We start from the raw sequence: 13,625 nt of genomic DNA on the forward strand, positions 1-13,625 counted from the left end.
ATATCGTCATTAAGCAAGGAAATATTAGGAATGATAGCCTACATTAGAGAAAAGCCTTAATGATAAAGAGTAGCAAAGACTTTTATTGTGGCTATTTTTTGTGTTTTGTCTTTTTCTAACATATCCCTTTCTCATCAAATACACATCTTCTGAAGCAGCTTATACTGCTCCCAACATCCATTACTTTCCACACTTCCTCTTTATATAACCAAGCCCTATCATCAAGTCCATTCCTCACTGCACCCATCCCAACAAGTAGGTTTTTTCATTTTCCCTTGCCATTTCCAGCAGCAAGGTGGTGCAAAGTTTGCTCCAAAAACATGACAGAAATGGAGCTTTCTTTCTCTACTATTCAGTTATTTCATATACTGTAGCTGGCTTGTAAGAGGTGAGGTTGGTGAATAGTTTTGTACATCATTTTAATACCAGTTCATAAAACCACCAGTATAAAAAATATTGTGTTCCTAAAATTTGCTTCTAAGTGCAGGATTTGGACTTTGAAGTGCATTTTCCCCATCACCATAGATTTCTTGGTTGATACAGAGAAATCTGTTGACCCCACAACTGTAACTAAAATTGTACTCATTTGTAGCACTGTTGTATTCCTACTATTTTTTCCTAGCAATTATAAAATATTTTAGCCACATTATGGATGAAATCGGGTTTAGGATTCACTCTCCTGTAGGAACTTCTAAAAGGACCATAAGTTTCAGAGGTCTTGTATACATACATCCTGGTGATAAGCTTCTCCAAATTAAGTTAGTCTAATCCTCACGTGACAACCATAAAGGCCATCACTGGCTCTGTATGGGATCCATTCCAGCTTGGTAGACCCTGCCAGAGTTTGTACTGTAGCGTAGCCTTCCAGAATCCAGGCAAGGATGCTGAGCCTTGGACACATATTACTGAAAGCTCAATTAGATTTTCAGGGACTAGAAACTTCACCATATTGTAACCCTATTTTCCCAGTTGAACATCCAGAGAAATACATCTGTCTTTCCCAATAGAACAAAAAGCTCAACTATCCAGCTCTTTCTGGGAATGGGGTGGTTCTGGATGGCCAGGTTTTCTGGATACCTGAAGATTAACTTTTTAAAGTACCAAAATAGAGAAGTGTTCTTCAATTGCCATTTTTATGGACATCTTTCTAAACATGCTACTCATCCATGCAGTCTTGAAACAAAAGTATGCTGATCATAATGTCTAACCTTTTTTTTTTTTTTTAGTGAGGCAATTAGGGTTAAGTGACTTGCCCAGGGTCACACAGCTAGTAAGTTGTTAAGTGTCTGAGGCCAGATTTGAACTCAGGTACTCCTGCGTCCAGGGCCAGTGCTCTATCCACTGTGCCACCTAGCTGCCCTCTAACCTTTTCTTAATGTTTCAGGATTATGTTTTAAATACATCAGTTCTAAGTACTACATTGTTATTAAGCCATTTTCTCAGGGACTCATAAGGGACTTGAACTGAATGGCCCTAGATTGCTGTTCTTTTTATTTAGTTTTTTCTTCCCTCCAAATCTGTCAGGTGCCATTTCTCATTGATGAGAATTGGGGGAAGGGAGGTGGGGGATTTCATTAGGGGAGTATTCCTTCCCTTCTTCTAATTTTTATTTCTAATCGATTTTTATGGGGTTAGAATCCAGAAATTTTGATTTCTTAGACTCATGTATAGAATAGAGACCCCGAATGAGAAGCTGTATCTGTTCTTTATTTAGTTTGTGGACTTGGTTATGTGGCTGGGCCACTTTTTCTTATTTGTAGGTGACAAAGTGACAGGTGAACTTGGCGCCAAATTTCTGAATAGATGATTAGTTACTGTATGTAATTTATAACAATGAGACATTTCTATAGAATTTTGCATTCACACCATCCCTAATTCATATGCTTAAAGTTTTGTCATTATAATTGGGTAATCTCTGAGATAACTTGCAATAGTTTCTGATCACACAGAGAAGAAAAAGTACTATAATAATGTAAATAATGTAAAGTCATACTTCTGAACATAAGATAAAATTATACTCTTGAAATTTTCTCCAAAATTAGTTTAAATCACTATATGCATAAATTAATCGACCTGTCCTTAAACATCGTTTTACATAAAGAGAGGGGAAAGAGGTCCCACAGGACAGTATTGAGGGGAATGGTGAAAGTCAAGGGGAATGGGGCAACTAGGTGGCACAGTGGATAAAGCACTGGCCCTGGATTCAGGAGGACCTGAATTCAAATCCACTCTCAGACACTTGACACTTACTAGCTGTGTGACCCTGGGCCAAGGTCACTTTAACCCTCACTGCCCCCCCCCAAAAAATCAAGGAGGATGTGGTAAACACAGAGGACAGCCCCCATAGTTGTCCCATGTTCTGTGATTGGGGGGTGAGGAGAGATAAGGGGCTGTGGGAGCACCTTGGATAGTCTAACCAGAATTACCATAAGAATGAGTGGTTTCATCCTACAGACTTACCTGTGTCCCTGACCCAAGGGGAGGGGAGTGGGAAGGGGCAGGTGAGCCCACTGAGAGAGGAGCAAAAGACACTAGGACACTGGAGCTGGTGCCATTGAAGGAGTAGAGTCCTTCTGCAAAAGAGGAAACACACATCCTTCTTCCCTCTCCATGTTGGTGCCCCAGGGATAAGCCCTTGAGGTACCTTCCTAGTTATGCCTCTACCATTTAAACAAGGCCAGGAAGTTAGAAGTTATGGAAAAGAAGGAAAACAGAAGACATAAGGAACCTAATGTCTTGAAACCATACAAAACAGTGGTGCCCCTTAAATGTTCACAAAGAAGAGATTGGCAAACTTAAGTTTTTCTTGATGGTTGCAATAATTACATCTGGTGCTTTATCATCTGATTTTATAGTCAAGGCCTTCAAGATTTGTGTAGATAATAATTGTGACTAGTAGCTTGCTTGGGGCCAGGTGAAGAAACTCTTAACAAGGATAATAATGTAATGTCCCATATTCTCCAAATTATTAGATTTCAACTTTCCCAATGAATATTTTCACAAGTTGCAAGATTAAATTTCTGTTTGCTTTTTGTTTAGGTAACTACTCCAGACCTCCAACATATAGTGGGGTGCCCAGTGCAAGCTACAGTGGCCCAGGGCCTGGCATGGGTATCAATGCCAATAACCAGATGCATGGACAAGGGCCAAGCCAGCCATGTGGGACCATGCCCCTGGGACGGATGCCATCAGCTGGGATGCAGAGCAGACCATTTCCTGGAAACATGAGCAGTATGACACCCAATTCTCCTGGCATGGCTCAGCAAGGAGGGCCCGGAATGGGCCCCCCAATGCCAACTGTGAACCGTAAGGCACAGGAGGCCGCAGCTGCAGTGATGCAAGCTGCTGCAAACTCAGCTCAAAGCAGGTATGCTTTAAGGCAAAAATACATATATTTTTAAAAGGGATGGAAGATATATTTGCATAATTTTCCAAGCTTAGAGTATAGTTATAATTGAATGTAATTTCTTTGCATCTTCTAACTTCAAACATGGTTTGTAACATAAAGGTTAGTAAAGTAGATGACAGACTACCTTCCACACTTTTTAAAAAAAAAAAAAAGGAAAAGGGTAGAGGTTGCCAATCATCGGTCAGAGAGTGCAGGTTCCATACAATTTTTCTAGGATTCATCAGGAAGCAGCAAAACCAGATGCAGCTGCTGAGAGAGTTGACTTTGTAGCTAAGTAGGATTCCATTTTGAATTATGAGTTTAAAACAGGAAATACTGAAGACTAAGAAAATATAATCTCAATGAACCCTCATTTCTACCCCTTTTCTCTAAACACACACACACACACACACACACACACACACACACACACACACACACCACAAAGCCTTTATGAAATGGAGAAATTATGTGTGTGCATATGTGTGTGTGGTATGTGTGTATACGTTTGTCTTTGTGTAAATGTGTAAAGTTTATATATTTTGTATTTTTGTGTTCTGTTTTGTTTAACCAGACATACCTCTCAATCTACCCAAGTCCAAATGTAATTGATGGAACAAAAATAATATCTTTTAGCTTTGATTCCTTTAAAAAAACAAACAAAAAAAACCCAACTTGTTTTGTAAGCAAAGTCAGAATTCTGGAATTTATTTTATTCTAGTAAAAGTAATATACCTAAAAAATACAGCATGCCCCTCCCCAACACACACACACACACACACACACACACACACACACACACACACACACACACACACACACACACACACACCCCTACCTTTAAACTGCACTAAGACTTTTGGGACACCCTATATATGTTTGATTTTAATAAAGGGTAAATTTAAATTTTAAATGGAGACTACCCTTCAAAACAAGGGATGGTTGAGAGGTATGTCCCTGAACTGCATTCTTAGGGGGGAAAATAAGACAGATGATTCTGATTTCTGTTGAAGAAAAATAGGGTCTAATTTGTTTTTTAAATGTATTACTTTGTTACTTTTCTTCTAAAGCGTGCTACTTTGGGAATGTAGGGACCCCTGCTGTCACGCTGTCTGCCTCAAATGATAATAAATTTCCCTTCAAGAATTATTATAATAGTTCATCTGTTTTTATCTGCATTATTGTTATTTAAACCATTGGATTCAAGATGTGTTTTTCCCGAACCCCCACACCTACAAGATTTTAGAGGTTCTTTCAGTTAGGTTTTCTATGAAAAGACTGATTTGATTGGTCCAAGGCATGTTGATGACTAAAGTACTGGATTACCCAATACTTCAAATCAAGAAAAAAAAATTCCCTTTTTTGAGCGATAGTGGATGTAGAGAGCCAAGACGTTTTTAAAATTATTAAAAAGAAAGTAATTGAATTCATTAAACATGAAACATTGAATAGTGATCTGCCTAATAAGATGGGATGTCTATCTTAGACTAAAAAATTTAAAACGTTAATTCATTGCCCTCTCCAACAATTTTTCTTGAATCAGTTTATAATGTTTATGTATGCATGTGCATACATGTCTATATGTACATAATATGCTTCCTCCTAAGTCAGTTTATATATTTGTGTATATGTATAGACAACGCACATCAATAGCTGCTTTCAGTTTACCTTGGTTAGTTAAAACATACACGTTTTTTTTAAAAAAAGTACACGTTTCAAAGTCGTTCCCATTTCACTAATCTAAGAACTAGAAGAAAATTATATAGTTAATAGGCTCTTAGTGGTTAATTAAAAACAAAAATAGAATAACCATTTTCTTCAGTCCTGCTTCTGTCCAGTTGTGTGGTGTAAAATATGCCATTTGAACTCATTCTGCAAACCTTCCACACTTGAAAGATGGAAGACATGCAGTGGACAGGGTAATTCTTACGTGTGCTTCAGAATAAATCCAAAGAGGCTGTTCTTCTGTTCTACTTTAGGCCACCATACATTAGGTCGCCTGCTTATCCCAGCCAGTCTGGGGCTGGCGGACGTCCCATGTTTTCTTCCCAGCACCCCAACTATGGCAACGCTCAGGCTCCCATGATGCACCAGCCTGACCAGTACGGGTAGGTAGTAACATAAACTGGACTTGCTGTGGGACCTTTGCAGTATTTTTTTTTTTGGTTTGTGTTTTTTTTTTCTTTTTCTTTTTAAAATTGTTTATGACATGCCATATGGCTGCTGAAGAAATATCAATCCCCCAAAATAGTGAAAAGATTTAAAAGGAAATGCATCATAGAGGGGGTTGGTTTTTGTTGTTTTGTTTTGATTATTTTTGGTTTTTGTTTCAGTTTTTCATTTCTGCTAACAGTTCTGTAAAAGTGTGGTAAAAATCTGCATGTCACCTTACCCCCCGTAGATACTGCCCTTGCACGGCTTTTGGCATGCTGCTTCTCCCTTGTGCCTGAAAGGGAAATGAAGAATTGTATCATGAAAAAGAAATGAAATCACCCAAGCCAGGCACCATTTTTACCCCCATTGTTGTCATTGTTTTGTCTAGGAACTGTGCTGTGCGCCATTGTTATCATTAGTGTGTTATTACCATTACTACCACTGCAGTGAACCCCTTCTACTCTCATCACTGAATTTAGAGTGCAACTGTCCCATTTGACAAGAGACTTATTGCAGGAGAGATGACAGTGGTTATTAATGGGACTTATCAGGGGTTTCATTATATCATCGCTGAGCAAAATGTTTGTTCCAAAGATTTTTGTTAGTTTCCCTTTCTCAGGGAGTTTTAAACCTGCTGAAGTAACTGAGGACAAAAAACAACTCATAAAACACAATTAACATTTTCCTTTTCAACTAATCCCTTACATTCTAAGTACTCTGCTGCCATATTATTATTATCAGTTACAACATAAGAATTATGTATCACTTCATTTTGCTTAGGAAAATGTCTGCAATTTCAGTTGCTCTGTCCTCCCGTGTCTTTTTCAATGAACAGGTACCTCTAATATCAAACAGTATCTCCATTTCTAGCCTACACTATATTGTTACTAAACCATTGACCAATTAGGTGGCTCTTTAGATAGCCTAATTGTTCCTTGTATAGGAAGTAGTGACCAGTGGCTATTTTAAAGATAATTGGGAGGGGACCTCTCAGTGGTTTGGGGAGGGGGGAAATTCTTTAACAAATCCTGTTTATACTCAATGAGTTCTTGCCACTTGTTAAAAATACTTCATCTCAGCTATATTCTAAGTTCTGCATCTAGGTTACATTTAGGGACAAATAACTTTTGTTGCAAAACTATGTTCTAAAAACATCTCTAAATGAAGAGCAAAACAAAATAGACATGAAATTTATTGTAGCACACCAACCTATAGGGAGAAAATTTTGTTTCTTATAATAGTACCCTTCAAGGTCAACTCCTGAGTCAGTGGGAAGAAATCAGTAGGGGGAAAGATGCATTTATCATCAGCTACTAATCCATAGGATCTGTCCTTTACCAACTCAGGAGTCCCATTTAGACGCACAAAGCTGGTTTGGGTGTTCCTTGCCAAGCCACATTAAGCAGCTGTGTAAAATGAATTTAAATGGCATGCATCAGAGTAAAATCACTTCCACTGGGGCAGAAAATCAATGTTAGCCAACCAGAGCTGGAAGATCAAGATCTGAATTTCAGCAAGCTATCTCCAAGTATAGTCCTTAGAATAAGAACCTCCTCCTCCTTAATTAAAAATGAGAAAAAGGACAATTCCTGGAAAGCCTTCCAGGTGAACCTCCTAACCTATGCCTAACAGAAGCATATAATCTTGCAGCCCAACCTCTGAGAGCTCTGGGTTTGTCCTGTACTACAAATCCTTTTCCTTCCTTTCCTTCATGCCTCATCCATTACACATATGTACTATTTGCTGTCGCTTTTAAAACTATATGTTTGATAGCCTCTGTCAAACTGTGCTTTAAGAAACTTAGATTTTTTAAGGAGACGTCTGCTTTGCCTGTTTATAACAGCTTAACCAGGGCAACTCTTTTGTAACACACAAAATCTTCTACTCTTCTACACACACACACACACACACACACACACACACACACACACACACACACACACACACACACACACGTCTGCTAGCTGCATCATATGAAAGGTAACTTAACTAGAAAGGCCAGTTTTACTAAATTCTAGTCTCCAGTCAAATTGTAAGCATTACAGGCTCTTTAGAAACTCCCCAATCAGTGCACTTGTCACAATGACTCTTCTCTCAAATCTGAATCTTAAAAGGACTGCAAAAGCAGCACAAGAAGCAATTGGGAAAGAGACAAATGAGTGACGAAGGTGGGGGGTGGGCATGAGCGTGTATGGACGTCTGCAATTAGACAGAAACAGAAAGCTCCCTATAAAAATGAAATATTGTGGCAATTATGCTTTAGACTTTCTCAGCTAGTCTGGTATAAGGCACCATAAAGAAAAAACACATAAACTTAACTCATTTACACAAGCAGTCTTAGTAAAATGTGTTACCAGGAGTGGACGTAATGTGGGGATAACCCCCTCACCTCATCTTGAGTAGGTTAAGGTCCTTTTTTTGTGGCTCCCCCCACACACACACACACACTCAGTTTCTTTTGAGGAAGCAGTAAACTCATTATTCTTGGCCTTCAAATATGATCTCCTCGATCTTCAGCCATGACATTGAATTTGGTCACATAGAGATGCTATCTTTACAGATATTATGTATAAACGCCTGTTTTGTTACTATTTATACTTAGAAGATGAATTGCTAAGTTCAACTGTACATGACTTGAATGAATTTACATACATGTAAGACAAACTCTGGATCCTAAATTTAGTGTGGAACATGAGAAAACTTTGTGTCCTTATCCTTCTTCACTGTGTCACACCAGATAAACATTATACAGGTTATCTATTAGGTGGTAGGTCACACATCTTGTTGTTGTTGTTATTGTTGTTGTTCAGTCGTTTCAGTCATGTCTGACTCTTCAGGACCCCATTTGGGGTTTTCTTGGCAAAGATACTGGTGTAGTTTGCCATTTCCTTCTCCAGCTCATTTTATAGATAAGGAAACAGAAGCAAACCAGGGTTAAGTGACTTGCCCAGGGTCACACGGCTAATAAAATCTGGGGCCAGATTTGAACACAGGAAGATGAGTCTTCCTGACTTCATGACTGGCATGCTATATACTGCCACCTAGCTGCCTCCTAGATCACATGACCTGTCCACTGTACAAGTTAATGAAGATCTCAATTATTGGAAAGTTGTTTATGCTACTGATCCTTTATAGGGGTTTTTTTTTTTTGCATTGTTGTTTTTTTTTAACATTTCACCTTGTTCTAAGAGAACTCCAGAGTTTATATATGATTTGCCTCTAGGTTCTAATAATTGATCTTGTTAGAAAACATTTATTACTATAATGTAGTCCCTTTCAGCCAGTAAATCAGAATTCTCTGCATCATTTGAATGTACTTGCCTTCTTAGCTGCACCCTAGAAGGAAAGGATGACTCTGTAGATTCTGATTCAGATCACTCTGTGTCGTGTAGACACTTTGCATCTGGAACCTATCATCTTGTGAGATGAAATGCTGAGATTGTATAGTTACTGCCACTCAAATGTGTTTGGATTCTTTTCTCCCCCTTCCTTTCCTTATTTGTCTTAATTGGTAGTGCAAACATATCTTTAAAAATCTTCATTGTTGTGTCTGGCTATTACATAAGAATTTGGTCTCTGAAGAGATGAGTTGCTTGCAGTTACTCACCAGCAAGACAATCTTACGTTTGGGAACTCTTCCTCTATAAAGAAGAAGATGGCTGGGGACTCTGGGGGGTTCCAAATGACAGATGTAAAACAACTACATGAGAATGATGCAAATTGTATACTACAACATGCTTGATTTTAGCCCAAATGCCAAGCATTCCCCTCGTCCCGAGTCTGAATGACTCTCCTAGAGAAAGAGCTAATATGAAGAATCATGTGTAGATGCAGGAAGGAAATTGTCTAAAACAGAATAAAATGATCTGCCTCCATTAATATGAATTTATCTTTAGATTCTAAATACATTTTATATTTTAGTTACATGCCTGGTACAGTGACATGGAAGTGCTGGATTTGTTTATTTTGCTACATCAGAATATCAAAATTCCTTTTGACCTATTTTGAAAACAAAATGCATGACTTGAGCTAAATCATCTTCCTTTTATGTTATTTGTTGAGTGTAGATCACCCAAAGCAGCCCATCTTCCAACTCATGAATCAGAGCATTTTTCTCTGGTTTGTTTCACTGTCCAAAAACAAAACAAAAAAAAAAACTCAAGCAACTGAATAAGCCTTTTTTATTTTTCATTTTTTTTGCCAACTTAAGAGAACACACTCATATTTGATAGCTTATCTTTTCCTAAATCATATCAGGTGCCTTTCTCACTGAAATAATTTTAATATATTAAATAATTGGCTTTCCCCAATTACTTCCACATCCACAAGGTGTTAGACCTTTTTTTTTTTAACTTAATAGGGAGTTGTGAGGATTTTGGTTACAGTTAGTCAAGTCTAAAGTCCTCCTCAGCTGAGGAAACAATCATTAGACATATTGTGATGGGAATAGTAAAAGCACTGCCGTGGTGTTACAGAGGAAGTAATTTCATGATTATGTAAAAGCAAATGAACAGAAGTTTGCTTCCATTCCAACAAAACTAATTTTTAAAAATAAATACAAGAGTGTTAGTAAATCTTGTTGTCTACACAAGGTTGCTTATGTCTTTGTCTCATGTACATATTTTACAGATAGACATATTTTACACACACACACACACACACATACACATCTTTCATCAGCCTTTCTTCAGTGTTGTGCATTTATAATTCATATCCCATGTTGTTGGTGCCAGCAAAGCACTCTTTCCATATTATTTTCTCCCTGGCCAGGATAATGCAGTATTGCTGATGGACTAGGAGCCACTGGCAAGGAAATATATTAATGGAGACAGTGCATTAAAATGTCAAAGGGAAAGGGGTAAAAAAAAAAATCTTCAAAACATTTCAAGCCCTAGTTATAGCTAGTTTTTCCCATAATGGGTCCACATGCTCAGAGAACAGTGAGTGGTTGCAATGCTTAATAGTTTTAACCCTTTGTCTCTTGGAGTGTTCATTTCTAAAACAACAGTTATCTTTGAAAATGATAATGAAAGTCACAGTTGCAAAGGCAAAAAAAGATCTGAAAGGCTTCAATAGACTCTCAGTTCATTTCTGTGGTTAAATGCGTTCTTATATTTTTTCCTTAATTTTGAGACCTTTACATTTTGGGGTCTAGAAAGAAATCAACTCTAATATATTGGCATGAATACAGGAATATCATCATGTGCTCAGTTTTGTGTGCAGTTTCCCAGGAATAGCCATTCCTGTGCTTTGTGAAGGTGATACAAAAACCTTCAAAGAAACAGCAAACTAATATTTATTAAATCCCTACTGTGTGCCAGGGACTGTGCTAACTTTGGTCCTGACTAACTCTTAACTGAGTCACCAACGGAGTCCTTAATAGTGTACACAAAATATCAACAGAGACATCATGACCACCCACCCACACAAGCCCTATTGCAAGGATGCTCACCCATAGACAGACAGTGTCTGTCTGTCTGTCTGTGTCTCTGTGTCTCTGTCTCTGTCTCTCTCTCTCTGTGTCTCTCTCTCTCTCTCTCTCTCTCTCTCTCTCTCTCTCTCTCTCTCTCTCTCTCCCCCTCCCCCACAAGGAGAGACTTTTCAGATATAAGAGGGAGCAGGGGACTAAGAAAGGAGAGACCAGGGACCAACAAATAGCAGCCTTTGCATCCAGAGAGCAGCAATTCTCTACTAGACTGTGACTGTTACAAGACATTGTTACTAATAGGTTTCTATCTGGGAGAGTTTTGGACTTAATGGTGGGAGGGTTTTTTGTTTTTTGTTTTTTCTCTCTCCGATGGTGAATAATAAAATATGTTGTGAATATGGCTAGAGTGCTTGTGAATAAATATAGAATTGGAGCCAACCATCAGAGCTTTTCCAGTATAAAGATTTTCTCGGGTTTCTGCATGGAGATTCAGGCTAATGAACAGAACAAAAATCCCCAAAGACTCTCCAGATTCTTGCTTCCTAGGACCCAGATACAAAAGTGCATGTTTTAAAATTCTGAACCTAATCAAATTTTTTAAAGTTGTTGAATACAAAGTTATAGAATTAGGAAATTACATTGATTTGTAAATCGACTCATCAAAAACACTCAAGTATTAATTTTTTTATTATGTTGTGGTATGAAAAGGTACCATATAAACTAAAATTTTAGTATCATCTACATAGGTAGTAGATCCTCAGAATTCTAGAATTTCTATAAATAAGGGAAAAAACACCTCAGAATGCTAGAATGATAATAAAAGAAAATAAACAGCTAAAGGCCAGTATAAATAATGTACCCTCTTAATGCTCCCTTGTCTTCCCTCCTCCTTCCTTCATTTTCAACAGAAAGGCTGGGAATTGAATGGATAGCCACTAGATTTAACTTAGAACAGCTGGACTGGACTGATTGGGGAAACTGAAATTTATAATTTTCCAAACTAGTCTTCTTGTTGTCTTAACTCATTCATTAACAATCTATAGCAAAGATTTTCACTGACTCAGTGCTTTTTGCCAGACTGCAGTCAGAATTTCAAGTTTGTCTTACCTACAGTCTCTAGTTTCTTCTGACCAGATACTTCCATATGTTTTTTTTTCTATATGTTCTGGCTATGCAAAGCCTCCCACCCCAATGAAAACCTACTCTCTCTTAACCAAAAAAGTCCCTGTGATCTCCTCCCTGCCTTAATCAAAACTCACATTCCCTGAATGCTGTGAGGCCTCATCTGCTTAAAGTAATACGGGATAAAAGGTATAATGAGGCTGAAGGAGAATTTGATGCCATTAATTACAATAACACCCATAGACACAGACACACACAGCAAGGACACACACACATACATATGTATGTATGTGCTATATATATTTGCTTCAAAGTTGAAAAGTGCTTTGTATACCTTATCTTATTCGAGCACAAATGTAGGGTGGCTCTCTGTTGTCAACTTCTAAGATAATAAGTCCTGCTCAAGGTAATAGGTACCTTACTCCCCATATGTTTTATCTCTCCTAAAACTGAAATAGCCCTGGCAATGATTTCAATAGGTGGAGGAGTTGGGATTCATCTGAAAATAGTGATATACAGCCATGTCTATGAAAATGTTTTGTCATTTGGGGAGGTAAGTTTTATTTCTATTTCTCACTTTAGAACCCTCTGGGGGGATAGAGTAGAGGGACCAAACCCCAAAGGGTATTTCTCTGGTCGCAATGATTATTTGTGGTTTAGGCTGCTATGGCTATGGAGAAAAGAAGTTTCTTAGCTAGGAGCAAATAAATAGAACTTGGCTAGTGAATTTTTCTTTACTAAACCAAAGTGTTGTCAATATGTAAGAATCACCTGAAGACTGTCCTAGTCTTGTCCAAAATCCTGTAGCAGCTGCAAATGATGCTGAGAACAAGCACTGGTGCTAATAATAAGTGGCAGAAGATGGAAAGCCCCAGTTTTCCTTAGCATTTATTCCTTCCTCAATCTCTTACCTGATTTACTAATTGCTTGCATTTATATAGGGCAAAGTACTTTACTATTAGTATCTCATTTTATCATGATAACTGTGGGAGGTAGGTGCTATTATTATCTCCATTTTGGAGTTTGGAAAACTGAGGAAGAGGAGTGCAGTTAAATGTCTGAGGCTGGGTTTGAGCTCAGGTCTCTCAGACTCTGGATCCTGTACTCTATCCTTTGCTACCTAACTGCCATGATTTTAAACAGCCCTTTAATTAGTAAACTAAATAATGTTTCTGACTAGACTCCCTTTGGTGTATAAGCTACATGGGAATTAGAGGAAACTCTTAAAATGTCAAGTGTTAGTAGCTCTATTCAGGCTGCAGGAAATAGTTCTATGTATATAGGTACTTGAATCAAGGTTGGAGGGTTTTGTTTTGTTTTTATGTTGTTGAGAATGGGTATGGTCTGGACCTTATGATTTCTTTGGTTTGGAGTCCTCCTAGCAAGTGGACTCCCTCTATCTAGGTGCAGTTTCAGCTTTTATTCTCTAGATTTTCTGGGGCACTGAGAGGTCAAGTGACCTGCTTGGGATCACACAGCAAATTCTTTTTGAGGATGGTTTGTATGCACTGCTCCAGGAGCTCCTCATAATTA

At 38.1% G+C, this 13,625-nt stretch overlaps 1 protein-coding gene across 1 annotated transcript in view; it reads left to right on the forward strand.

Annotated features, from left to right (window-relative positions):
• The window catches only part of ARID1B (AT-rich interaction domain 1B), a 581,815-nt gene that overhangs the window by 506,016 nt on the left and 62,174 nt on the right, over positions 1-13,625 (forward strand). Inside the window, 1 exon segment of the mRNA XM_044001940.1 lies at positions 3,040-3,367. Coding sequence (XP_043857875.1) covers positions 3,040-3,367 — 328 coding nt within the window.

Source organism: Dromiciops gliroides, chromosome 4, assembly GCF_019393635.1.
Source record: "Dromiciops gliroides isolate mDroGli1 chromosome 4, mDroGli1.pri, whole genome shotgun sequence".
In the NCBI taxonomy this organism is placed as follows: Eukaryota; Metazoa; Chordata; class Mammalia; order Microbiotheria; family Microbiotheriidae; genus Dromiciops; species Dromiciops gliroides.